Source organism: Pipistrellus hanaki, assembly GCF_964339955.1.
Source record: "Pipistrellus hanaki genome assembly, chromosome: 3".
Lineage (NCBI taxonomy): Eukaryota > Metazoa > Chordata > Mammalia > Chiroptera > Vespertilionidae > Pipistrellus > Pipistrellus hanaki.
This window is the reverse complement of record NC_140505.1, coordinates 56,636,086-56,650,743: the sequence shown is the minus strand read 5'-3', so window position 1 is coordinate 56,650,743 and position 14,658 is coordinate 56,636,086. Positions and strand designations below refer to the sequence as shown.

At 38.1% G+C, this 14,658-nt stretch overlaps 1 protein-coding gene and 1 long non-coding RNA gene across 2 annotated transcripts in view; one reads left to right on the top strand and one right to left on the bottom strand.

Moving 5' to 3' along the window:
• PIBF1 (progesterone immunomodulatory binding factor 1) overlaps window positions 1–14,658 on the top strand; it is a 184,857-nt gene that overhangs the window by 35,400 nt on the left and 134,799 nt on the right. The window contains exons 7-9 of the mRNA XM_084876482.1: window positions 2,002–2,110; window positions 2,348–2,529; window positions 3,836–3,961. Of these exons, the coding sequence (XP_084732608.1) occupies window positions 2,002–2,110; window positions 2,348–2,529; window positions 3,836–3,961 (417 nt within the window). The remainder of the gene's footprint in view (window positions 1–2,001; window positions 2,111–2,347; window positions 2,530–3,835; window positions 3,962–14,658) is intronic.
• The window catches only part of LOC311618847, a 164,180-nt gene that overhangs the window by 122,512 nt on the left and 27,010 nt on the right, over window positions 1–14,658 (bottom strand). The window lies entirely within an intron of this gene.

Genomic DNA, 14,658 nt, shown 5'->3' with positions numbered 1-14,658 from the left:
CTTGCCGCTCCCTTCATCTCTGAAATCAATAAAAAATGTATTAAAAAAAAAACTTTAGGATCTGTGGTGATAAGAGGTGGCAGTCACAGATATGCAGAGGGCCCCTGCTGGAAACCAACCATTGTCTCACTAATAGAAAGAGGCTGGTCAACCTTGAAGCTCTGAAAGGTCAGAGCCATCCACACCCTATCTAATTGAGACAATGGTAACTGAGGAACTTCCCCATCTTGTAATCATGTAAATCCTTATTGATATGATAATCCGCTTATTACCTGCCTAAGGGCTATGGGTGTTTCCCAAAACTGCTTAAGGGTAATGGGTGTATCCCATTGCAGCCTCAATAAAAGGGATAGCAAGGCCAGAGCCTAGTGGAGTCTTCCCACTAGAGGTTGTCTCCTCCTGGCCCCCCATTTGTCCCAAATTTAAAAAAAACAAAACAAACAAACAAAAAAAAAACACCTTTAATTCAAATATAGACAGATATTAACTGTTGTCAACTGTGGATAGCAAGTTCATGGGTGTTTTACTATATCATGATCTTATAATTGTGCATAAAAAAAAGCATAGCAGAGGAAGCATGCTTAATACCTTGTGACAGTAAAAACATTTACATGTAAAAGCACAAAATACTTAAAGTAATCTGTACCAAAATATAATACTGATAGCCATCTCTAGTTCTTGGATTTATGGATAATAGTTATTTTTTAACTTGTGCTTTACTCACTTTTCTCAGTAAACATAATACTTTGTTAACTAGAAGAAAAAATCTAAATGAGCTACTGAAAATCTAGTGAAAAATAAAACAGTTCTTACTAGCCCTCTCCATGAAAACACTAGGTGGGAGATGAAATAAAGTGTAAAGGAACTGATTCTAATTGGAGAAGGTAATTTAAGAGTATGAAATTTATTTCTCTGCTCATTTTTAAAATATATATTTTTATTGATTTCAGAGAGGAAGGGAGAGGGATAGAGAAATAGAAACATCAATGATGAGAGAGAATCATTGATTAGCTACCTTCTGCACGATCCCTCGATGGGGATCGAGCCTGCAACCTGGACATGTGCCGTTGGTCAGAATCGAACCTGGGACCCTTCAATCCATAGGCCAATGCTCTATCCACTGAGCAAAACTGGCTAAGGCTCTGCTTGTTTTTTTTAAGCCCATTATAGGTGTGGGTTTAAAATTTTTGCTCTTACTATTGGTGAGAAAGAGATGGTCTGAATATGAAAATTAAAACCTCTGGGTAATTATAAAGAACATGTGAATAAATGCATCATACGAAACCTGCCTGTGTATTTGCTATGCAATCTGAGTGATGAACCTTTTTGACCCTGAACTGAAATATTGGAGCCATGTGCAAATTCTTTAAAAATGTTGGTTTGGGGCAGGGAGGGGGGAATGGCAAGGGAAAGGTCAATGGATGAAAAAGGAGACATATGTAATACTTTAAACAATAAAGAATTAAAAAAAAAAAAAATTGGCTTTGCTCAGCCAATGTGCTCAGTGGTTGAGCATCAACATATGAACCAGGAGGTCACAGTTTGATTCCTAGTCAGGGCACATGCCCAGACCGCAGACTCGAGCCCCAGTTGGGAGTGTGTAGGAGGCAGTCAATCGATGATTCTCTCTCATCATTGATGTTTCTCTCTCTCTCCCTTTCTCTCTGAAATCAATAAAAAAAAAATTTTTTTTTTTAAATGTTGGCTTCAAGGTAAGATTGAAGATGATAGTGAAAAGATACCAGAATGTACCTTAGGAAGTTTTATAATTTATTTTACTGACTGGTGTAATTTACATATTTTTTAAGATGATAAATTGTTATGTATGTATCTGAACAAGGTCTTGAACAGAGTCCTTCCAAATTTGAAAATCAGATACTCTGTTGTTTATCGAATGACACTGAAGCAGCACTGCTAATGTCTCTCTTCAGTTTCCAGAACTTTAAAAATATCCATTATAAAAAGGGATGTAAAATTTATATGTGTATTTGAATTTTTCAGTGAACGTGATACACTTGAACAGGAAGTCATTGAAATAAGGAGAAAACATGAAATACTTGAAGCCTCTCATACAGTTCAAGCTAAAGAAAGAAGTGAATTATCGAAAGAGGTAAGCTTATAGTCATTTGTATTTATTGTACACTGATGTGGGCATAGGGCAGAATTGTGGGAAGGACATTTTTCCTTTTTGATGTAGTTGCCAGAAAAGAGACTTTAGTAGCTGTGTTTGGATGAAAAATGGCAAGGCAAGAATTAGCCCTTTTTATGTGGTTAGTGAAAGCACAAATGAAAGAAAATAATACAGTAAACCTTGCTCTGAACACTGTCTGTCTCTATGCATGTGTAGGTAGCCAACTTGCAGCAAACTGTTACTTTACTGCAGAAGGATAAAGAATATCTCAATCGCCAAAACATGGAGCTCAGTGTTCGCTGTGCCCATGAAGAGGACCGCCTTGAAAGACTTCAAGCTCAACTGGAAGAAACCAAAAAGGCTAGAGAAGAGATGTATGAAAAATACGTAACATCCAGGCAAGATTTACATTACTTCACGACGTTTTGGCTTTTTCAAGCACCAAATTTCTTTTATGTAGGGGTGTATACATATACTGTAGCCACTTTTATTTTATTTCTGACAACATTACCTTGCTGATTCCCTATGACTAAGATTTCTATATAAGTATTTTTGAAAGAAAGCACATAAGTATCTCTACCGAGGTATCTTTTTGAAGAAAATCTAAGTAGGCTGACCTTTCCTAACTGAAACAAAAAGAATGAGAAGACAACACTGCATACTGTTTGAAGATACAGGCTCTGGACTCAGACCCCCTCTGTTTAAATTCTGTCCTCTCTTTTCAACTAGATGTACAAGCTATTAGAGTTCCTTTGTACTAATAGCCCTTATAATCCTTGAGTCATTTGTTTTTAGCACATCAAAAACTAAAATAATTCTCAATTTTATCCTTTAAGACTTCACACATTCATATCTTTTCCTCTAGCCATGCTATTTTTCATGTGTATGCTCCTGCTACTCCCTATGTAATGCTTTGTGACTTTGCTAAGAGATCACAGTGGCTATAGTTGTGCTTTGAAGGAAAAGTTTTCTAAAGAGTCAGAGTCATTTTGTTTATATGTGTTTTTTTAATAAAGGGCGGGGCAAAAGTAGATTTACAGTTCTTATGAAAAATAATATAATAATAAATAATTCAACAATAAACTGTGCTTCACAAACTCACAATTGTAAACCTACTTTTGCCCCACACTGTATTATTTGTCTGTCAGCCTGAACCATGCCAGTTCATATTTCTAAATGAAGGACATTCCATATGCATCCATTTTCAAATCTCTAGCTATGCACATTAAAAACTATTAGTAAAATACTCTTTAAGATGAATAATTATTCAAAATGAGTTAACTAACATTTTATGTAGTAACCAAGCCTTAAAGACAGATTGTTTAAAAGGAAATCTTAGATGGAACTAGTTGAAACAAGATTTTTAGGAATTAGAAAATTTTATGTGTAACAGCTATGTTTTTCAAGCAACATTATATTGATATTTAGACCATATTTGACTTATTAAAATCTTTCATGAAGGGTGAATACCTATATTATTGATTTCAGAGAGGAAGGAAGGAGAGAGAGAAACATCAGTGATGAAAGAGAATCATTGATTAACTGCCGTCTGCATGCCCCCTACTGGGGATTGAGCCCACAACCCAAGCATGTGCTCTTGACCGGAATTGAACCTAGGACTTTCAGTCCGCAGGCCTATCCATTGAGCCAAACCTATTTCTTTTACAAAAATTAATTCATGGATATTCCTTTCATTTCTTGCAGAGACCATTATAAAGCCGAATATGAAAATAAACTACATAATGAACTAGAACAAATCAAATTGAAAACGAATCTAGAAATTGATCAACTTCGAAATGCCTCTAAGGAAATGTATGAACGGGAAAACAGGTAAAAAAAAAGAAAAAGAAAAAAAGAAAAGTAGGAAATTTGTGTGATTTTTTCCCCTCTTTATTTGAAACATATATTTATTGAAATTAAGCTTTATTTCTGTGACATAATGTCTTTTTAAATGCATTAATAAAATATTATCATAAGTATAAATATAATGGAACATTAAAGTTCTAAGATCTTTGATAACTAGTTTAGAACATAATTTATCAGACCTTAGGCCTCCTTACTCTGGTATTCCCTTTACCCCTTTATTACCCTGGTAACTTTTCTTTTTTCCCTTACTTCAGTTCAGATTGAGGACAGGAAAGGAAGGAAATTAGAGCATACTAACAGATGCTACCGTGTTTCCCCGAAAATAAGACATCCTCCAAAAATAAGACCTAGCGCATGGAAAGATAAGACATCCCCTGAAAATAAGACCTAGCACAACTTTGGGAGAAAAAATTAATATAAGACACTGTCTTATTTTCGGGGAAACAGGGTAGTAGTTCTTCTTGTAACCATGCCTAAAATCTTAAGGAAATATTAAAAAACTAAAATAATAATATGAAATATTGCATATGCCTCACTTAACTGCTAGTCCTGAACGACATCATCTCCTAATATATATAAAACCCAGGGTCTGTAACATCCAAAACGACAGAAGGCTTGACCAACCTACAGTCAGGACTGGGTTGCCATGGCGACCCAGCACTGACTGCTGCCACTGTAGGTGCGGCAACTTACTACGAAGGGGGCTGTGGATCAGGCCAGAAGAGAGGTCTGGAGAGAGAAGCGGGGTCTGATCCATAACCTCCATGACAACTGTTGATCAGCCCTTGCCTCTATCTTTCTCTCCAGGCCTGGCCAGCAGCTGTGCCACTCTTTCTCTCCACGCCTCTGGGCCTCCATGGGGGCTGCTGATCAGCCCTGCCTCTCTGATCAGGTCCAGAGATAAGCCCAGAGTTTCTGACTGGCATAGAAGCCAACCAATCAGAACATGGGGGCTGAGGAGGGGTTTTAAGTGCAAGAGCTGTTTGGTGTTTGGTGTTTGGTGTAAGAAAGAGGTTCAATTTTTTAATGACCGGTTTGGCAGTATAATCTATCTATACTAATAAAAGGGTGACATGCTAATTAGACCGGGTCGCTAGGCCATCTTCTGGTCAAAGCCATGGTGGTGGGGGCCCAGGCAGAAGCAGTTAGGGGCCCTTAGGCCAACAGGGGAGGGCAGTTGGGGGCGATCAGGCCAATAGGGGAGGGCAGTTGGGGGGCAGTTGGGGGCAATCAGGCCAATAGGGGAGGGCAGGGAAGGGCAGTTGGGGGCAATCAGGCAGGCAGGCAGGCAGAGTCAGTTAGGGATGATTAGGCAGGTAGGCAGGTGAGCAGTTAGGAGCCAGTGCTCCCAGATTGCAAAAGGGATGTCCCCAATTGGAGAGGGTGCAGGTTGGGCTGAAGGAACAACCCCCCCTCGTGCACAAATTTCATGCACCAGGCCACTAGTGTAAAGTGAAGAAGGATTTTTATTCATGCACTTACTTTCAGATCAGTATATAGTAGGTTCCTTAGTGATTGGCAGTATTAGGAGAAAATATATGCTTCTTATTTCAATGACAGTTGTTTTTACATACCATCATTATAGTTCCTATGGCTTTTGAAAGTTTATATTATAGTGAGAAAATTATTTTGAAACTGACGTAATTGTTATACTGGTTTATCAGCACAATGTGGGTGTATGATATTTTGATCTTTGCCAACAAGCAAGACTTTAAATCAAAGTTTAAATCAGATGTTAGGAAAGTTTACATTCATGCTCTCAGAGCAGCACATTTACTTACTTAGCAACATTTATTGAGACCCACCATATGCCAGGTACATGCTAGATACTATAGATACAGTGGATACAGTTCCCTCTGCCTTCACAAAGCTGGTCATCTAATGCAGGAGTAAGATAAAGAAAAGGTGATGAGTACGATGATAATGGAGAAAACAGCAGGAAGAGACCACATGCATTCAAGGTGATTCTAACCCAGCCTTGGCAGGAATGGGGAAGACTTTGGAGTGAGACATACCTACAGGAAGACAAGAGTAAGACTGTACAGGGGAAAAAATTGGGGAGATGAATGCATATCATGTATAAAAACCTGGAGGCAAGACAAACATGAATCTTTTCGAGCAAACAATGTAATTCAGTAGGGCTAGAACATAGAATGAGGAGCAGGGAGTTTCAAGTGATGAAATCGGAGAGGGAACCAGTGGGGAACTACTGATAAATTTAAGAATATACATGATATGTTCTCATTTCATATTAAAAGACCATTCTGTAGCCAAAACCAGTTTGGCTCAGTAGTAGAGCGTCGTTCTGCGGACTGAAAGGTCCCAGGTTCAATTCCGGTCAAGGGCATGTACGTTGGTTGTGGGCACATCCCCAGTAGGGGGTGCGCAAGAGGCAGCTGGTTGTTGTTTCTCTCCCATCGACATTTCTAGCTCTCTATCTCTCTCTCTTCCTCTCTGTAAAAAATCAATAAAATGTATATATATATATATATATATATAAAAAAAAGACCATTCTGTAATGTGGAGAATAGATTGGTATTATATAAGGCTATAGACAGAGAGGCCACTTTTAAAGGTTGTTTTCATTATCAAGATGAAAAGTGATAACAGAACTGGATTAGTAGCAGCAAGGATGGAGAAAAATGTGCCAGATTGGAAAAATGTTCAGGAGGTGGAATTAACAAGATTCAGTGTCTGGCTTGGATTGGAGAATGATAAGTTAAGGCTATCACCAGGTTTCTCTCTGCTTGCTTGCTTTTTGAAATTATTATTATTATTAATATTATTTTATCTTTTAAAGTATTACAAATAGTAGTATTTATGTCTCCTCTTTTCCCCCCATTAACCTCCCCTCAGCCTCCCCCACCCCCTGGCACATTCCTCACACACACACCCCCACTCCCCAGTATCTGTGTCAATTGTTTGTTTATATGCATGCATACAAGTCCTTCAGTTGATCTCTTAACCTGTCCACCCCGTCAACTCTCCCCTGCCTTCCCGTTGTAGTTTGACAGTCTGTTTGATGCTTCTTTGTCTCTGTATCTATTTTTATTCACCAGTTTATGATGTTCTTTATTTTCCACAAATGAGTGAAATCGTGATATTTATCTTTCTCTTACTAGCATATTTTGCTTAGCATAATGCTCTCAAGTTCCTTTCTTATATTTATACTAGAGGCCCAGTGCACAAAATTCATGCATGGGGGGATTCCTTAACTCAGCCTGCACCCTCTCCAATCTGGGACCCCTTGGGGGACATCTGACTGTCAGTTTAAGCCCAATACCTGTGGGATCAGGCCTAAACCGGCAGTCAGACATCCCTCTCACAATTCTGGACTGCTATCTCCTAACCTCTCCCCTGCCTACCTGATTGCCCCTTAACTGCTACCCTATTGATGCCTAACAGCTCCCCTGCTGGCCTGATTGCCCCCAACTGCCCTCCTCTGCCGGCCCTATTACCCCCAGCTGCCCTCCCCTGCAGGCCTGGTCCCCCCGCAACTGCCCTCCCCCTGCAGGCCTATTCTCCCCCAACTGCCCTCCTCTGTTGGCCCAATCACCCCCACCTGCCCTCCTCTGCAGGCCTAGTACCCCCCAACTGCCCTCTGCTGGCCCATTTGCCTCTAACTGCCCTCTCCTGTCAGCCATCTTGTGGTAGCCATATTGTGATGACATTACATATGATGCCACCTAGGGTTTCATTATATAGCATGTTTCAGGTGTACAACATAATTTGATATGTTGTACACACTACAAAGTTCATCATCATTAGATTTATTGATTGAGCAACTGCATGGAGTTTTTAAAACATTAGAAAAAGACATGGTTTTAATCAACAAACATGATGAACTTAGTTTCATTTGAAGTATCTGAAATAGGAAAATTGAAAAGTTGACTCTATATATTTCTAAATTACAGAAGAATGATCTAGACATGAGATAGGTCCACAGGCGATATTATTTCTGTTTTACAAATATATACTTTTAGTTCTGTGGCTCAGTTCTGTTATGGATTTTACTAGAGGCCTGGTGCACTAAATTCATGCACTGTGGGGTGTGGGGGGGTTCCCTTAGCCTGGCCTGCATCCTCTTGCAGTCTGGGACCCCTCACTCCTTACTACCTGCCTGCTTGCTGCTCCTTAGCACTGGCACAGAGGTGGGAGAGGCTCCTGCCACCACCACTGCATTTGCCAGCCATGAGCCTGGCTTCTGGCTGAGCAGTGCTCCTCCTGTGGAAGTGGATTGACCACCAGGGGGCAGCTCCTGCATTGACCATCTGACCTCTGGTGGTCAGTGTGCATCATAGTGACCTGTGGTTCTGGTTGTTCTGCCGTAACCATCGCTTAGGCTTTTATTATATAGGTAGGCTTTTATTGACTGACTTACTAACCTTAAAATTTATGGAATTATTTTAATCATGATAACATGCATGATTATTTCCAAACAATCCATATAAACTTTGATATGAAATTATTTTGAGAATTTTCTGATTTCTTAGTTTTTGTGGGGTTTTTTGTTTGTTTGTTTGTTTGTTTTGTGGGGGGGTTGTGTTTGTTTGTTTTTTTGTTTTATTTTTATTTTTTTTCTTTGTTGTACTAAGGTATTTCATATATGTCCTTATTGCCCCATTGCGCCCCCATCCTTGCACTCATGCCCTCACCCCCCTAGTGTCTGTGTCCATTAGTTAGGCTTATATGCATGCACACAAGTCCTTTGGTTGATCTCTCCCCTCACCCCACCCTCCCCTACCTTCCCTCTGAGGTTTGACGATCTGATCAATGCTTCTCTATCTCTGGATCTGTTTTTGTTCATTATATTCCATAAATGAGTGAGAACATGTGATATTTATCTTTCTCTGACTGGCTTATTTTGCTTAGCATAATGCTCTCCAGTTCCATCCATGCTGTTGCAAATGGTAAGAATTCCTTCTTTTTTAGTTTTTGTTGGTTTTTAAAAATCATTTAAAATGCATCCCAGGGTGATACAAGTTTAGAAAAATTAGCACCTGTTCTCTAAGATAATTGGTAGAGGTAGTTGTGAAATAACTGACAGAACCATTTCTGGAAGCTGGGAGGTTTCCCTTTTCCTCTGTTTTGACTCTATATCTACATCAAAATGGACACCACCCAAGTTGCTGAGACTGGGGCTGCTGTCCTGGAAACCCAAGTCAGCTACAGGAACCAGTAACCTCATGGATTTCAAAACTACTATAGACAGTTGCCACCAGGTGGTGCTAAACTATAGCCTGGTCCAAATGGCTTTGAATTGCACAGGGACTCTTAGCCAGCTCCTTGTATAAGCTCACCTTTATCATTTTATTAATGTCACAATAATCCAACCCAATATTTTATGTGGCTGAATCTTTTTGAATCAAATTTTCACCATTTTGGCAGGATTCAACTGTGGTTACATTTTAGGTCTCACTAGTCTTTTACAAGGTTAAAATAAATGGTAAATTATTTCTTTTGAAATCTTACAACTTACAAATCATTAAGGAAAGGATCTTAGTATTGCTTGTTTATAAAACATAAGATTTAGAAAACACAGTTTATGCATTTAGATATTTTCATGTCTGGACAAATTAATTACTTGCTTTGGACTTCGATGTATAATTGTGTCAATTGTCTCTTTTCAAAGTGTACTATTACAATATGAATTAAATGCATGAAATATTTGTCTTGCATATTTATACTTAACCTCCTAACCTGTCCCCCAATAAATATATTTAGAAGAAAGTTAAGTGATGAGATTAGAGCACCATGTTTTGCCTTTGGTTTGCTGTCTATACATTGAGGGGTATTAAGAGAGAACCTTTAATTTTATCTTACATGTGGAAAGGAAAGATAAAATTCATGCCTTCTAATCTTGGTATTTGCCCCTGCAGTTGATCATATTTGTGAAATTAATGGGTTGAGAGGGAAGAGGAAGAAAGTAGAAGAGATAAAAACTTAGGGCGGAGATAAGCCAAGGAAAAACTTGGGTATTTGGGTATGGCAAATATACTATACAGTAGTCCTCCCTTATCCGCAGGGAATATGTTCCATGACCTCCAGAATCTATTGAAACTATGAATAGTGCCAAACCCTATATATACAAGTTTTTTTTATACATATCTTTTCACTTAAAGGAAGCACTTTACAGCTTTTCTTTGGCATATTCAAATTGCCAGCATCACTACTCTTGTGCTTTGGGGCCATGAGTCAGGAAAATAAAGGTTACTTGAACACAAGCACTGTTATATTATAACAGTGATCTGATAACCAAGAGCGCTAGTAAGTGACTAATGGGCAGGGAGCATAGACAGTGTCAATACACTGGACAAAGGGATGACTTACATCCCTGGCCAGATGGAGAAGGACGGCATGAGATTTCATTTTGCTACTCAGATTGGCATGCAATTAATTTATGAACAGTTTATTTCTGGAATTTTTCATTTAGTATTTTCAGACCATGGTTGACTGTGAGTAATTGAACCATGGATAAGGAAGGACTGCTGTCATTGAGATTATAGTGTGTATGTATGCTTTGACTCAATCTGTGAATTAGATTTCTTGTCTTTTTCTGTACTTTATTGTTGATTTAAAATGCCAGTTTGAAGCTGTGGAAAAAATGAGTGAAAGTCACTCTGGTGGTGAGATATATTATATAAATAACTTTTTGCTTAATTGGTATGTATTATATAATGAGAACATACAGATCCTCTTACATATTTGGAGGAAAATAATTATTACTTGAATAATTATATTATAAAAGAGATTTGGAGCAAAAGATTAAACTTAAATTAAACTCCCATATATTATGAAAGAGATTTGGAGCAAAAGATTAAACTTAAATTCTGGCTCTACCACTTACTAACTGAATGAACATATCACTTAATATCTCGGAAGTTTAATTTCCTCTTGTATGAAACTAGAGGCCTGGTGTACGGATTAGTGGAGGTGAGGGTGCAGAGTCCCTCAGCCTGGCCTGTGCCCTCTTGCAATCCAGGATCCCAGAGTTAGGCCTGCAGAGATCAGGCCTAAACCAGCAATTGGACATCCCCTGAGGAATTTAGCAGTGTACCAAGCAACAGGCAGCCAGGGAGGAGCCCAAGCTGGGGCCAGGCACCGAGCTGCTCATGCTCATACAGGCCCGCTGCACCTGCTGCTGTGGAGAGGCTCCCGCCACTGCAGCTGCAGTCTCCAGCCATGACCCCAGCTTCTGGCTGAACGGCACTCCCCCTGTGGGAGTGCCCTGACCACCAGGGGGCAGCTCCTGCATTGAGCATCTGTCCTCTGGTGGTCAGTGCGTGTCATAACAACTAGTCAACCAGTCATTCTGGTTGTTCCAGTCATAATGATCGCTTAGGCTTTTATATATATGCTAATAATACTATTTCACAGGGTGACCTATAAGGTCTAAATGAGATGTGAAAATTACATTTTACATTATAAAGCTATATATAAATGGTAGTTGTTGGGTACTTTTTTGCCTATGTGTAATACTTAAAATTCTTTTATTATTATGTTGATAATTCAACTAAAATGAACTTTATAAAAGCCAACTTATAGCATTATGGAACCAGTTATCATTATAAGGTACTATTACAAAATACGTATTTATTCTTAAGTATTGGTCTCCATAGCATTTAAATCATTTTTAATGACACAGCATAGACATAGTCTGCATGCAATTTTTAAAATCTAAAGTTCTGCATAAAATATTTAACTATCTGTTCCTAATGAATATTGAGAGATAATAAAGGGGAGATAAATTCAGCTAATTAAGTTTTTCCAGGAAATAAAACTACTTTTACCTAAGGTAGTCTCATTGTGGTAAACACAGACAGAACTATTCTCATAGTGATGCTGTAAAAATTGTAATGATGAATTTGTTAGAGGTATTCATTATGTTCTTGATGCTGCACAGAATATGGAAATTCACATTGCTTTACAATTATTTGTAAGGGGGAGAAGCAGTAAGGAAAAGGAGATAGAAAATATGCTTTTAAGTGTAATTGGTGTTGCTTTAGTGATTTTTATTTTCCACCATTTCAGTAAAAACCATCTTGATCACAATTTATCATTGTACTCAAAAGAAACTTTAGTGGCACAAGCATGAAATTTGTAGAGAATCTGGGTGTGATATTAAATACCTTTGATTCATAAATCTGTTTATTTACAAAAGTTAGTTGAGTATACATAATTATAATAGGTGAATTTGAACTCTAGTGTACAGAGGCTCCATTCATCATTTTAAAAGTATTGTATATGTCCTCATTGATGCTTAAACAGACTTCTTTCATTCATGTCATATCAGATAACTTGATAATTTTTAATGGAAAACTTAAGAATATTTTACTTTTCTTTTCAGTTAGACTATTGTGAAAGTATAACTCTTTCACTATCTTAACTTGTTAATTAATTTTAAGTGAAACTTCGTTGGCTGTCTTTTTTTTTTTTTTAATATATTTTATTGATTTTTCACAGAGATGAAGAGAGAGGGATAGAGAGTTAGAAACATCGATTAGAGAGAATCATCGATCAGCTGCCTCTTGCACACCCCCTACTGGGGATGTGCCCGCAACCAAGGTACATGCCCTTGCCCGGAATCGAACCCGGGACCTTTCAGTCCGCAGGCCAACGCTCTACCACTGAGCCAAACCGGTCCCGGATGTTGGCTGTCTTTTATTGTTCAATGTATTTTTTATTTTATAAGTGATTACCACATATGTTTACTCCTTAATTAATAATATTTTATTATTACAAGATTTATAGGGTGTTCCAGATATGAAGCAAGTTGAGTTCAGGTTATATAAGAACTTGGAATTAACTATATTGTATAGTTCATAGAGAGTAGTGGGGGAGGCTGGTAAAGTAGGAAAGGGTCAGATTTTTATTTTTTTTATTTTATTGATTTTTCTTACAGAGAGGAAGGGAGAGAGATAGAGAGCTAAGAACGTCCATAAGAGAGAAACATCGACCAGCTGCCTCTTGCACACCCCGTACCGGGGATGTGCCTACAACCAAGGTACATGCCCTTGACCGGAATCAAACCTGGGACCTTTCAGTCTGCAGACCGACGTTCTACCACTGAGCCAAACCAGTTTTGGCGGAAAGGGTCAGATTTTAGTATATTTTTATTTTTGATTTCAGAGCCATGCTGGCTGAGCAAGAATTTGATTTTAAAAGGCCCTGTTGTGCCAAATCCTGTTTGGCTCAGTGGATAGAGATCGGCCTGCAGACTGAAGGGTCCCAGGTTCGATTCCAGTCAAGGGCATGTACCTTGGTTGCGGGCACATCCCCAGGGGGGTTGTGCAGGAGGCATCTGGTCGATGTTTCTCTCTCATCGATGTTTCTAGCTTTCTATCCTTCTCCTTTCCTCTCTGTAAAAAGTCAATAAATATATTTAAAAAAAAAAAAAAAAAAAAAAAAAGGCCCTGTTTTCAGTTGGGGACTTGGGGAGGTGTTATAGCTATTTTTTAAATTATGGTTTTAATGTGGGGTAGATTATGGTTGAAAAGGAAATGAGGAAAGGAGATTGGTTAGAAGACAATTGGATAGATTAAGTGAAGATGAGAAATGAAAAAGAGAAAAAGCTGAATTTAAAGAAAAGGTAGTAGAATTGGGAAGACCTAAAGATTGACAGGAAGTATAATCAGGAACAACTCCAACTTCTCTAACTAGTCTCTGAGACATGGCTGATCAGTCATGGCCATTAACTCAAGGCTACAGAGAAGACTTAGAAAGGAAGATAACAATTAATTTCTGATCTTTTACAGATTTGGCAGTTATGACCAAACCCAAAAGTACTTGTCTAAGATTGCATAGTTTATTATTGAAAATTTTTCTCCACTATGCACTAGATATTACTCCTCTAAGCCCTCAGAGTACCAGCAGCGTTCTGGGTTTTTCCAGGTAGAACTCTTACAAATATCATTTTCTTTTTATACAGTACAAAATCTTGGGAAGCATTGCCCTAATTATTATTCTCTAAATGAATACCTTTATTTTTTTTAAGATTTCATATTTAGATAGCATACTAACAACTACTTTTTTTTAGTGCCCAATGAATACCTATTGTGCATCATGCTGTACTCAGTATTTAGCATACATGTAGAAAGGATTAAATGGGACACTTTATGAGGTTGTAGGTATTAGCTTCCCCATTTTATAAATGAGGAAACTGAAAAAGTATGATTTGCCTATGATTATAGACTTTTTACTTGGTTAATCTAAATACATCTCACTCTGCAATGCAATGCAGTCTCCCATTTTACTAATCAAGGCTATAAAAACTGACAAAAAAATCTCTTATCAAAACTATAATTAATTTTGGTGTTAATTATTTAGAATTCCTGAGAAAGGTTTCTTAAGAGAGTTTACAAACTATCCTTTTCACTTGAGGGCTGAGTGTGGATCATCAGAACTTCATAAAAGTATTTATAATTTTGAAAAATTTGTGAAAAGGCCTTTATTTTTCTATAAAATTGTATTATTTTTTTTATAGGACTTAGCTCTCTGACCATGCTCTTCTAAGGCCCAGACTCTCTACTTGTAACTAGAGTCGTCCCCTCTCTCCTGCTCAAGGACACAATTCCAGGGGTTCTCTCCTTTGTCTTCTATTTAGCAGTTTTTCCCTTTCTACCTTATAATTTCAATTATGTACAAACATGTTATTTCTTCCA